At 43.9% G+C, this 14,008-nt stretch overlaps 1 protein-coding gene across 1 annotated transcript in view; it reads right to left on the bottom strand.

Moving 5' to 3' along the window:
* Positions 1 to 14,008, bottom strand: part of CDH23 (cadherin related 23) — a 1,196,655-nt gene that overhangs the window by 519,686 nt on the left and 662,961 nt on the right. The window contains exons 12-13 of the mRNA XM_040438415.1: positions 6,671 to 6,735; positions 4,221 to 4,458 (exon numbers count right to left, since the gene is read on the bottom strand). Coding sequence (XP_040294349.1) covers positions 4,221 to 4,458; positions 6,671 to 6,735 — 303 coding nt within the window. The remainder of the gene's footprint in view (positions 1 to 4,220; positions 4,459 to 6,670; positions 6,736 to 14,008) is intronic.

Genomic DNA, 14,008 nt, shown 5'->3' with positions numbered 1-14,008 from the left:
CAGCATTTTGCTGCTAAAACCAATTTCACCAAACAGAATATATACCTAAGGGTAGTTGCATAAATAGACCACTATTAGTGAAGGCAACCACTTAAAACTTAACTTTTATTAAAGATCATTAAATATCAAATCCAGTATAAGGACTAATAGACACACAAGCAACCACAGAAGGAGCTATTTAAACCTATACAGACAGCCAGTGCTAAAGGATCAAGGCATGGGACAACACGTCTATACACCTAATGTCTGCCCCTAGTTTGCCCTACAAAATATCCTCAGCCCAGATATACACCTGAATGGTAGGTGCACTCTGTCCACGTACCTTGGCTACCTGTCCTTAAAAAGCCCTTACTTCAATTAAATATACCTAATCAAATAAATCCAATGAAATTTATACATGGTCCTTAGTTTTCACTTCAATATTATCCACAGGACTGTGACTGTGACGAGGGGACATCCTCTGCATCTGGAGGAAAGAAGATTTGTACACAAACATAGAAAAGGATTCTTTACGGTAAGAGCAGGGAGACTATGGAACTCTCTGCCTGAGGAGGTGGTGATGGTGAGTACAATAAAGGAATTCAAGAGGGGCCTGGATGTATTTCTGGACCGTAATAATATTACAGGCTATAGCTACTAGAGAGGGGTCGTTGATCCAGGGAGTTATTCTGATTGCCTGATTGGAGTCGAGAAGGAATTTTTTATTCCCCTAAAGTGGGGAAAATTGGCTTCTACCTCACAGTTTCTTTTTTTGCCTTCCTCTGGATCAACTTGCAGGATAATAGGCCGAACTGGATGGACAAATGTCTTTTTTTGGCCTTATGTACTATGTTACTATGTTACAATCCAAAAAGATCGATTCACGATATTAAATATTCAGTACCAACGCGTTTCCCCTTAAAATATTAAAGGTTCATCAGGGGACATAAGTATCAAACATTAGCGATCAGATACCATAACATGTGTATCAGAAATACACAGAAAAAACAGAAATAAAAGAAAATAGAAAAAGCTGGAGCACCCCCAAACCGGCACTGGTCTGTAAGAGTGGTAAGTTGCAAAATACATGTACCAGAGTCAGATACTAAACAGATATACACGTCAAGAGATACTTAAATAAAGGCCACCAATGTGGTACTTATCTGATGAGTCACAGACCGGTGGTGCACAGTTGGAGGGGCTCCAGGGGGCAAAAAGATACAGCTCCTAGGTTTAAATAGCTCCTTCTGTGGTTGCTTGTGTGTCTATTAGTCCTTATACGGGATTTGATATTTAAAGGGGTTCTGCACTTTCATTTAACTTATGATCTATCCTCTAGATAGATCATCAGCTTCTGATCGGCGGGGGTCCGACACCCGGGACCCCTGCCGATCAGCTTTTTGAGAAGGCAGCGGCGCTCCAGCAGTGCCACGGCCTTCTCACTGTTTACCGCCGGGCCGCTGGCCCACTGACGTCACGACTAGTATCAACTAGCGTTGGTGCGGCTAAGCTCTGTTCACTTGAATAGAGCTTAGCCGCGCCCACGCTAGTTGATACTAGTCGTGATGTCAGTGGGCTGGCGGCCCGGCGGTAAACAGTGAGAAGGCCGCGGCGCTACTGGAGTGCCGCTGCCTTTTGAAACAGCTGATCGGCGGGGGTCCCGGGTGTCGGACCCCCGCCGATCCGAAGCTGATGATCTATCCAGAGGATAGCTCATCGGTTAAATGAAAGTGCAGAACCCCTTTAATGATCTTTAATAAAAGTTAAGTTTTAGGTGCTTGCCTTCAGTGATAGTGGTAAAACCAATTTCACCATGAAAAAGGAGTACCTAGGTTAACCTAGAAATTACAAAAATATTACATTTGTGCATCACCTTTATAAATATTGGCAATCTAAGTGCATTTAACTGGTTTAATGGCACACTACTATAGGGATTCTTAGTGTAGGAGTGGTGTCCTAAGCCAGAAAGCAGTGGGCAGAATAATCCTTATTAAGGTTTTTAATAGAAGGCGATCCAAAATGATTCCATGATGTTGCGGTCATGTCCTGTAGACTTTCTTCACATGCGATTGTCACATTTCTGTATACACTATGAGGCGCAAGGATGAGTGTGAATCCTATGTCTGTATGATGCATTAAACATGTTCATACACTCCAATGTGAAGGGAAAAATCCAAAACAAATTGCAATACAAGGGATAAAAAATTGTTGTAATTATTATATGGATATCCTTTTTTGGACCCATCCACAGTAGCATTTTTTCAGTATGTTTCTGTGAAAACAATTAAAGGAGTTGCCAAGCTTTTACTAAATGTTAGCCTATCCTCAGGATCAGATCAGCGGCTGTCTGACACCTCGCCAGTGGCGTAGCTAAAAGCTCATGGGCCCTGGTGCAAGAGTTCAGCTTGGGCCCCTGTCCCTCAGTGCTTGTTGGCAAGGGGCAGGGGAGCACATAGCCTTCCTGCTGCCTGAGGCAAACATTGAAAGGGTACCCCCTCATGCCAAATTCTTGACCTAACCCCTTCCCTCCAGGCAGAGGTGTAAATTGACCAGCATGCACTTTCTATAATGCCAGTGTCTTATGTGGCACAAGGGTCTTTGGGCCCCCTCAGGCTCCTGGGCCCGGTAGCGACTGCTACCTCTGCACCCCCTATAGCTACGCCCCTGCACCTCGCACTCCCAGCAATTAGTTATTCGAGTGTAGCTCTGCTGCCACAAGTCAGCAACCGAACTATGTGGCTCTGCCAACTCATCACTGTAGCACTGCTCCCATTGCCTTCAAAGGGAGCTGCACTGCAATAACAAGTTTCCTCCAGTACACAGTTGAATGTGCTTTGTAGTTCCGGTGCATCCCAAAATCAGCTATGGATGGCCTATCCTGCGGATGCCCATCAGTTAAAGGGCATCTGTCAGCAGATTTGTACCAATCAAACTGCCTGACCTGTTGCATGTGTAGTTGGCAGCTGAAGGCATCTGTGTTGGTACCATGTTCCTATGTACCTGCATTGCTGAGGAAAATGAAGTTTATATATGGAAATGAGCCTCTAGGAGCAACGGGGTATTGCGATTACACCTAATCAACGTCATCAAAGGTCCTTTTCCTGTGCACAGCAAAGATGAAGACAGAAGAGAAGCCGGGCTGCACGAAAAAGTGGATTAAGGTGAGTTAAATTTTTTTATTTTCTTTTTAACCCCTCCAGCCCTATTGTACTATGCATTCTGTACTAAGAATGCTATTATTTTCCCTTATAACCATGTTATAAGGGAAAATAATAAAATCTACATAACACCTATACCAAACCCGAACTTCTGTGAAGAAGTCCGGGTTCGGGTCTGGGTACCAAACATGCAGATTTTTCTCACGCGCGTGCAAAACGCATTACAATGTTTTGCACTCGCGCGGAAAAATCAGGCATTTTCCCGCAACGCACCCGCATCCTATCCCGGCCAAAAACATGACGCCCGTGTGAAAGAGGCCTAAGTGTAACAGCAACACCCCTGTTGCTCCTAGAGGCTCATTTGCAAATATTAAAACTTCATTTTTCTCAGCAATGCAGACACATATGAATATGGGACCAACACAGGTGACTTCAGCTGCCAAGCGCACATGTAACAGGTCAGCTAGTTTCATAGGTACATATCTGCTGACAGATGTCCTTTAATAAAGCTGGACAACCCCTTTAATCAAGAAAGCTCAGTCAATGCTATCCTATTGATTTCTACGTGACAAAGTACTTTGGCTCATAAAAAAAGGCGTTTGGCAAAAAAATAAAAACGTGGACTTGCTCATGAAAACGTTAAAAACATTTTATGATGAGTAAAGGAGAACATGTTTATAAGGCAGAATCCAGGTGCACGTGTTAACATAATGAATTCATTAGATATTCAGATCCCTGACCCAGCTGGGCTATCCCATTGTTACTACATCTTTGCAGCTGAATAACTCAGTGGCTTTTATAAGAACAGGAGAATCAGGCTGCTTGAAGAAAAGACAATAACAGGACACACTTGGTAGTGGAATTTTACCAATTGGACTTTCTGTGTAGCTGATTAGATGCAGTATGTTACTTACTATTCTTGCTAATTTAGGGTGATTAATATGTATAAAAGGTTTAATTGAGCTGTTAGAACCTGTTGTGAATAATCAGCAAACTTGGCCATGAATGTTAAGGGAAAAAAAAGGAAACAGTCTGAGCCAAGAAGAAATAGAGAAAACTTTTCTTATGTTATCTTTTCCTCACCCTAAGCTTGATCACTGTGATCACAGATGGTTCATTCTCTCTTATTGCTCCAAGGTAGGAATCTTTCTGAAAGATGGGTGCATTGTCATTGACATCCAAAACATTGATGCGCACACGACCAGTTGTCTCTTCACCTCCACCATCCCTGGAAATCACTGTTAGGGTGTATCGCTGAGTAGTCTCAAAATCCAGCCGAGCAATAAGGGTAATTATACCCGTGTTTTTATCAAGTGAAAACCTACACGGAAAATATATTACACATACATAAAAAGGAAAAATAACATTAACTACATTTATTCTATTCCTTGACTATATGGTGTTTTTCCTTTTTGCCTTCTTCTTTTTTTTAGTAACATTTATGTTTTTTGTTTCCGTTAAATAATGTATACTATTTTAGTGAAATATTAACCCATTTAAGAATGTGGGCCCTGGCAACCCCAGCAAACAGCTGATTTTCTAAAAGCAACGGTCAGATAGTTTTTGTAGGAAAATCACATATTGCATGGTGGCTCTTACAGACTGGTTCTCCATTCTGGCTCATAGAGTGAAGCTTGGTTACTTCTCTTGAAGGTATCCATATGTTCTAATAGGAAAAACAGACAGGGGTAGTCTTCATGAGACAACCCCTTAAATATGGAATGTAAAAACAAGTAAAAGGGTTGTCCAAGATTAGAAAAACATGGCTGATTTATTCCTAAAACAGTACCACACCTGTCCATGGGTTGTCTCTCGTATTGCAGCTCAGATCCATTGAAGAGAATTGGGATGAGCTGTAATTGCACACTCAACCTGTGGACAGGTGTGGTGCAGTTTTTAGAAGGAAGCAGAATATTTTTCTGGTCCTGGAAAACCAAAAATGGGTTATCCAGTAATGGATAATGATGACCTATCAGCATAGTTATCGTTATCAGTTCAAAGGGGATCTGAGTCCCACCAGCTGTTTCTGGGGGACGCCGAGCTCACTGGAGTCCTGGTGAGTGAAGCCAGTTCCTAGCAGCTCTCCAAGCATAGCACCATACATTCAGGGCCGGCTCCACCCATAAGCAGAGTAGGCCACCGCGTAGAGCACACTCTGCCTGGGGGCGCCGACACTCTGGAGTCCGAATCCCAAGTAGTTGCACCCGGCAGCCGCCTGCGCCCCGCCCCTACTTGTGATCCATCTGACATCATCTCCTTGACTCCTTCTGTTCCTGTACTTGCCGGCCGCGAGGGCATGAGTTTGTTCAGTCACTTCGGGCAGAGCGGGCGGCACGCAGCTGACACACAGCTACTGGTGTATTTAAGTCTCATTTAGAAAAGTTTCTCCTGGGATTCAAACTCACGACCTTTCACATCAGAGGAAAGGCATTTACCCACACAGCTATGAAAGCTGTATAGCCAGTTACTTAAAAAAATAATAATAATTAAAAAAAAATATATATATATAAGACTTCTACTGCAGGTAACTTTGATACCTAGTGTACATTCATACATATGACAGCTGTCCCAACACACCCAGCTCTGCTACATCCATACACAGTGTACTGGGGCAGCTGTCATGTGTATGGATGTAAACTAGGTATCAAAGTTACCTGCAGTAGAAGTCTTATATATTGTTTTTTTTAAGTAACTGGCTATACAGCTTTCATAGCTGTGTGGGTAAATGCTTGGCCTATGATGTGAAAGGTTGTGAGTTTGAATCCCAGGAGGAACTTTTCTATGGATGTACACTAGGTATCAAAGTTATCTACAGTAGAAGTCTTATATTTTTTTTTAAGTTACTGGTTATACAGCTTTCATAGCTGTGTGGGTAAATGCCTTGCCTCTGATGTGAAAGGTCGTGAGCTCGAATACCAGCACAAACTTTTCTATGGATGTACACTAGGTATCAAAGTTATCTACAGTAGAAGTCTTATATACTTTTTTTTTTAAGTAACTGGCACAGGGTACACGACCATAGTTAAATGTTTCATGCAATAGGTGTCTGAAAAAGGGGCAGGTAAAAGGATGTGGTCAATGGGCGGAGTCAAGGGGGCGGCAAAATTAGCTTTTGCCTAGGGTGGCAAAAATCCTTGCACCAGCCCTGCATACATTGTATAACGGCTGTGCTTGGTATTGCAACTCAGCCTCATCCACTTGTATAGCGGTGTATACTGTGCATGGTAATACAGCTCAATCTCATTCACGTTAATGGGATTGAGCTTCATGTGCCATGTGACTAATGTAGGAATCACATGAGCACAGCAGCCCCTTCAAACAGCTGATTGGTGGGGGTGCCATGAGTCAAACTTCCAATGATCAGATATTGATAACCTTTCCTGTGGATAGGTCATCAATATTTAATTTGCAAAAAGAGCCTACAATTGTAAATTCAAAATCACTGACATATCAGGTTAGCCACCCCTATCCCATTTAGCAATTTTTACCATTCTCATGATTTCTGTGGTATCTAGGGCATATTTAACTCTTACTTGTCTGGATCATCACTGAAGAAGTAGCTCACTTTTCCAAAAGTCCCGACATCATTGTCTGTAGCCTACATAAAATAAAATTAAAATAAAAAACATTGAAAACTCCATTAATGTTCTCAGTAGTACAGTACAATGTAGCATAGTAAGATCAATAATTGTATCAAAATAGCTTTTACTTCAGTCCAAAAAATACTGAGTCTCTCCTCAGTTTGGATCCTTTAATTGTCATGTAATGTCTAATACAGGAGGTGGGTGACCATCTAAATATCTAGTGACCGACCACAAACTGAAAAAGTAGAGGACACAGGGTGAAAATGTAGAGCTCAACTATTACCGTCTCACAAAGAAGTACAACAGTTACCCTGTGTACAGTCTTCAAGCGTGTCTCGACACTTCCCACTATCAGCAAAGTGCTGGAACCATCTTACAGCAGCCCATGCTCTGGCTCATTGCAATGCAGGAACCTAGACTGCATTTTCCTTTTTAAGGCCTTTAGCTTGTTCTTGCAGCAGCCTCTTTTCTCACACCATGTGGCCTCAGCCACAGCAGCTCCTTGTTTCCTGCTGCAAGCTCTTATATACTATGTAACAGTGACACCTAGTGTAAGCAGCGAATAGTACAAGAGAAATAAACAGTGCCCATCAATTAAAAGCATCTATATACTTCTTAGGGACTAAACTTTACTGCAACCTACACCAACCAGAACACAATGGAAAACAATGCACAATATGAAATTATTACAATAAGTATACTCTGGATATTTGATTGTGACACTCATGACTAGGGAGTAGTGTATAACACGCCACCACTTTTCTAGAGAGGCCATATCAGATAAGTGCACACCACTTAAATTGGGATCTATATTTGGAATTATAGTTACGAGAAGCATACATTTTCTATGTATTGGTAGAAAAATGTTTTTTTATTTTTTTATTTAAATAATTTTCAGTTTTTAGTGCCTGCCTTTCCAGATCCATAAGGGCCTAAGGATACCATAGAAACCGAATAGCTCCCTTGACTTTGACAAGGTGCTCTAAAGAAAAGACCTCTCAGATGCCGTGGTCGCAATTGACAACTTCTTCTAAAGGATTAAAAGTCCATGATTAGCATCATTGCCGATCATGGACTTTGCCTCTAGATTTCTGCTGTGTAAAACAACCTAAATGCAGCATCTATGCCCATATTTAAAGTCCCAACTTTCGCTGTACATGTATGGTGTGGTCGAGAAGGAGTCTATCTTAATATTGCAAATTTTTTTTAGATACCTTTACAGCCTTGCTTAACAAGGGAAGGGAGTGGGGCTAGCTTAGAAGAAAGTGGATGTGGTTTAGTGGGAAAGAAGGTATGGCATAAGATTGAGAAGCTCAAGTCAAGGACCTCCAAGGTAGTGTTTTCAGAAATACTACCAGTGCCACGAGCATCACCAGTGAGAGAATGGGAGATTAGGGAGTTAAATAAGTTGTTTATAAGCTGGTGCAGGAAGGAAGGCTTTGGGTTCATGGAGAACTGGGCCGACTTCTCGGTCGGTTACAGGCTCTACAGTAAGGATTGGCTGCATCTTAATGGGGAGGGTGCAACTGCCCTGGGGGAAAAAATGGTTAGACGGCTGGAGAAGCTTTTAAACTAGGATCTGGGGAGGGTGGGGGGGTGGGGGGGTCATACTAATAATGTTGTAGATAGTGTAGATAGAGAGTGGGATATAGGAGGGGACAGTGGGGATTTAGTAGGGACTGGGGTTAGTGAGGAAAGTAGGGAGAAGACTGGGCAGAACTATACACCGATGAAAAATAGAACTGCTGGTAACAAGAACCAGTGATGGTCAGTTCGCAGTGTTTTCCAGTGAACACATGCGGGCTGTCATCTTTAGTAAGCTAGACTCACCCATCCGGTGATGCACTGGTGAGCCCTTACCTGTGCCTGTGTCGGGAGCAGGTCTGAAATCAAATGCAGTCACCGGGAGCAGGCAGTTCCGAAAACAGCAGCCGGGGGCCTTTATCGGGCTGTTCTCGGAACTGCCTGCTCCCAGTGACTACATTTGATTTCATACCGGCTCCTGGCACAGGCACAGGTAAGGGCTTACCTGTGCATCGCCGGACAGGTGAGTCTACCTTACTAAAGATGGCAGCCCGCATGTGTTCGCTGGCGAACATTGCAAACGGACCATCACTGACAAGAACCTGTTACATACAAACATCAACCAAGGCAACCCAAAAATCCCAGATATTCACTTTATAGGTAATAGTAATTTAAAATGTATTTTCACAAATGCCAGAAGTCTAGCTAGCAAAATGGGGTAGCTGGAGGCTATGGTAATAGAAGAACACATAGATGTAGTTGGTGTGGCTGAGACATGGTTGGACTCTTCGCATGAATGGGCTGTAAATATTGAGGGTTTTACACTATTTAGGAAAGACGGGGTCAATAGAAAGGCGATGGCATGTGCCTGTATGTGAGGAGTGATCTGAAGACAAATGTGAAAGAGGCAATTGTGGGTGAGGATGATGAGGATGTTGAAATCTTATGGGTGGAATTTCAAAGGGATATAAACACTGAAAAAATACTTGGTGTAATGTACACTGCTCAAAAAAATAAAGGGAACACTTAAACAACACAATGTAACTCCAAGTCAATCACACTTCTGTGAAATCAAACTGTCCACTTAGGAAGCAACACTGAGTGACAATCAATTTTACATGCTGTTGTGCAAATGGGATAGACAACAGGTGGAAATTATAGGCAATTAGCAAGACACCCACAATAAAGAAATGGTTCTGCAGGTGGTGATCACAGACCACTTCTCAGTTCCTATGCTTCCTGGCTGATGTTTTGGTCACTTTTGAATGCTGGCAGTGCTTTCACTCTAGTGGTAGCATGAGACAGAGTCTACAACCCACACAAGTGGCTCAGGTAGTGCAGCTTATCCAGGATGGCACATCAATGCGAGCTGTGGCAAGAAGGTTTGCTGTGTCTGTCAGCGCAGTGTCCAGAGCATGGAGGCGCTACCAGGAGACGGGCCAGTACATCAGGAGACATGGAGGAGGCCGTAGGAGGGCAACAACCCAGCAGCAGGACCGCTACCTCCGCCTTTGTGCAAGGAGGAACAGGAGGAGCACTGCCAGAGCCCTGCAAAATGACCTCCAGCAGGCCACAAATGTGCATGTGTCTGCTCAAACGGTCAGAAACAGACTCCATGAGGGTGATATGAGGGCCCGACGTCCACAGGTAGGGGTTGTGCTTACAGCCCAACACCGTGCAGGACGTTTGGCATTTGCCAGAGAACACCAAGATTGGCAAATTCGCCACTGGCGCCCTGTGCTCTTCACAGATGAAAGCAGGTTCACACTGAGCACATGTGACAGACGTGACAGAGTCTGGAGACGCCGTGGAGAACGTTCTGCTGCCTGCAACATCCTCTAGCATGACCGGTTTGGCATTGGGTCAGTAATGGTGTGGGGTGGCATTTCTTTGGAGGGCCGCACAGCCCTCCATGTGCTCGCCAGAGGTAGCCTGACTGCCATTAGGTACCGAGATGAGATCCTCAGACCCCTTGTGAGACCATATGCTGGTGCGGTTGGCCCTGGGTTCCTCCTAATGCAAGACAATGCTAGACCTCATGTGTCTGGAGTGTGTCAGCAGTTCCTGCAAGACGAAGGCATTGATGCTATGGACTGGCCCGCCCGTTCCCCAGACCTGAATCCAATTGAGCACATCTGGGACATCATGTCTCGCTCTATCCACCAACGTCACGTTGCACCACAGACTGTCCAGGAGTTGGCAGATGCTTTAGTCCAGGTCTGGGAGGAGATCCCTCAGGAGACCGTCCGCCACCTCATCAGGAGCATGCACAGGCGTTGTAGGGAAGTCATACAGGCACGTGGAGGCCACACACACTACTGAGCCTCATTTTGACTTGTTTTAAGGACATTACACCAAAGTTGGATCAGCCTGTAGTGTGTTTTTGCACTTTAATTTTGAGTGTGACTCCAAATCCAGACCTCCATGGGTTGAAAAATTTGATTTCCATTTTAAATTTTTGTGTGATTTTGTTGTCAGCACATTTAACTATGTAAATAACAAAGTATTTCAGAAGAATATTTAATAAATTCAGATCTAGTATGTGTTATTTTTGTGTTCCCTTTATTTTTTTGAGCAGTGTATATACCCCCTATCATCACAGGGGAGATAGAAACACAACTGTATAACCTAATAGAGCAGGTTGGTACAGTGGTCATATTTTTAACCTCCCAGACATGATTCTGCCTCAACCGCAAAGGGGAGAAGATTCCTCAACTTGCTGCAGGACCACTTTATGGGCCAGTTTGTAGAAGCTCCCACTAGGGGCAATGCTCTGTTGGATCTGGTAATTTCTAATGATGCACAGCTTGTTGGAAATACTACTGTTCGAGAAATACTAGGTAATAAATAATTAGAGATGAGCGAATCGAATCAGCCGAAGTAGAATTTGATCCAAATTTCAGGAAAAATTTGTCTCGCAACGAATGCGAATTTCCTCGTGCTTCGTGGTAACAAATTGCAATTTTTCCTAAAACAGTGGCTACAATGGTGGCTACACGTGTGAGGACATGGAGAAAGGAACTCTGGGAAGGCGGGCTGACCCATAATTCCATGCATGCAGGGAATCAGCAGCCAGCCAGCCCTGTGATGTCACAGCCCTATAAATACGGCGGCCATCTTAGAGTCAGACATTTTCCAGCATTCTGACTGCAGGGAAAGACATGAGAAGGTGCTAGGGACCGCAATAGGAAAAACCTAATTGTGAAAAAAAAACTGAAAAAACAATTTATAAGTGCAGGGAAAGGATAGGGAGCAATGATTTCACAGCATCTTAGTGCAGGGAGAGATGTCAGAAGGTGCTAGGGACATTGATAGAAAAGCGATTTACAAGTGCTGGGAAAGATAGGGAGGAATCATTTCACAGCAATTAGTGCAGGGAGAGACATCAGAAGGCGCTAGGGACAGTGCCAGAAAAGCAATTTACAAGTGCAGAGAAAGGATAGGGAGGAATTATTTCACAGCATCTTAGCGCAGGGAGAGATGTCTGAAGTCGCTAAGGACAGTGCTAGAAAAACCTCATTGCGATGTACAAGTGCAGGTAAACATTATTTGGGGATCCAAATAGCCATTATACATCTCTGGCATTCCAGCAATTTGTTCTTGTTATTGGGGTGCAAGTGCTATGTTGAAAAGCCTTTAGTGGCTTATATCTGTGGAAAAAGAAAAATATATATGCATTTCACTTCTGTAGTTATTTGTGTTGAAAGAGTTTAGTGGCCTATTATGGTTATGTCTTTTGGGTTAACTAACGCGCCAGCGGTGTTTCAATGATTGGTCAATGACGTTTTCCATCATTTTGTGGGAAGGTTCATTGTAAAAATTTACTTGGATGACATACGAATTTACTCTCCTGATCTGAAGACCCATCACGTGAGACAGGTTTTGTCGATCTTCGGGAGAATAAATTATATGCTAAATGAGAAATGTGTGTTTTCTGTTCAGGAGCTTCCGTTTCTGGGATATCTGCTTTCTGACTCCGTATGGACCCCGAAAAAGGTCCGGGCCGTTCTGGAATGGGACCGACCGGAGAATCAGAAAGCTTTGATGTGGTTTTTGGGGTTTACCAATTATTATAGAAAATTTATCTTGAACTACTCTACCATTGTAAAACCTTTGACCGATATGACTAGGAAAGGCGTTGACTTCTCTGTCTGGTCGGATGAGGCATCGCAGGCCTTTTCAGCTATAAAGGAATGTTTTGCGTCTGCTCCCATTCTAATGCAGCCCGATGTGTCTCAGCCATTCGTGGTGGAGGTGGATGCATCAGAGGTGGGGGTTGGAGCAGTGTTATCGCAATGTTCATCTCCTGGCAAATGGCGTCTGTGTGCTTTTTTTTCCCAAGAAGCTCTCGGTCGCGGAGAGGAATTATGTAGGAGATAGGGAATTGCTGGCCATCAAATTGGCCTTTGAGGAATGGCGTCAGTGGTTGGAGGGGGCGTCTCATCCCGTTACGGTATATACTGATCATAAGAATTTGGCTTACCTGCAATCTGCCAAGCGTCTGAATCCTAGACAGGCTAGATGGTCACTGTTCTTTAGTAGGTTCAATTTTGTGGTTACTTTTTCACCCGGGGGTTAAAAAATGTCAAGGCAGATGCATTGTCTCGTAGTTTTCCTGGGGAAGTGATTCAGAGGATCCTGCTCCGATTTTGGCTGATAGGCTGGTGGTCTCCGCTCTGTACCCCGAGTTGGAGATGGAGGTGTTGGGAGCCCAGGAGGGGGCTCCTGATTCTTGTCCCCCAGGGAGGTTGTTTGTTCCTGCTGGACTGCGATACAAGGTATTCAAGGAACATCACGATACTGTCCTTGCTGGACATCCTGGTGGCAAGTCCACCTTTGATCTTATTTCCCGGAGGTTCTGGTGGCCCCGGGTTACGTAAGAGTGTTGAGGATTACGTAGCAGCTTGTGAGACCTGTGCACGGTCAAAGGTTGCTCACACTCGACCTTCTGGTTCACTTCTTTATTTGTCGATTCCATTTCGTCCTTGGACGCACTTGTCTATGGACTTTATAACTGATCTGCCGAGTTCCTCCGGGAAAACTGTGATTTTGGTGGTTGTGGACCGTTTTAGTAAAATGGCTCACTTTGTATCGTTAGCTAGTCTGCCCAATGCTAAGACTCTTGCTCAGGTTTTTGTTGATAACATCGTGAAATTACATGGCATTCCCTCGATTGTGGTTTCTGATAGGGGCACACAGTTTGTTTCCAGATTTTGGAGGGCGTTCTGCTCTTGTCTTGGTATTCAACTTTCATTCTCTTTGGCTTTTCATCCGCAGTCGAATGGGCAGACAGAGCGTACTAACCAAAACCTGGAGACCTAGTTGAGGTGTTTTGTGGCTGAGAACGAGGAGGACTGGTCCTCATTCTTATCTCTAGCAGAGTTTGCTTTGAATAACCGTAGGCAGGAGTCCACGGGTAAGTCACCATTTTTTGGCTCATACGGTTTTCATCCTCAGTTTGGTACCTTTTCTGGGACTGTTTCATCTGGGATGCCAGAGGAGGATAGATTTTCTTCTGCCTTGTCCTCTATCTGGCGGAGGATTCAAGCGAATTTGGAGAAGATGGGTGAGAGGTATAAGCGAATGGCTGACAGGAGATGTATGACTGGTCCGGACCTGTGTGTGGGTGATCTGGTGCGGTTATCTACTAAAAATATTAAACTGAGAGTACCATCTTGGAAACTGGGTCCAAGATTTATTGGACCTCACAAAATATCTGCGGTTGTCAATCCCGTGGCGTTTCGTCTGGATCTTCCGCAGATC

Source organism: Bufo bufo, chromosome 6 (assembly GCF_905171765.1).
Source record: "Bufo bufo chromosome 6, aBufBuf1.1, whole genome shotgun sequence".
NCBI lineage: Eukaryota > Metazoa > Chordata > Amphibia > Anura > Bufonidae > Bufo > Bufo bufo.
The sequence above is the reverse complement of the archived record's forward strand: the minus strand, read 5'-3'. Positions and strand labels throughout refer to the sequence as shown.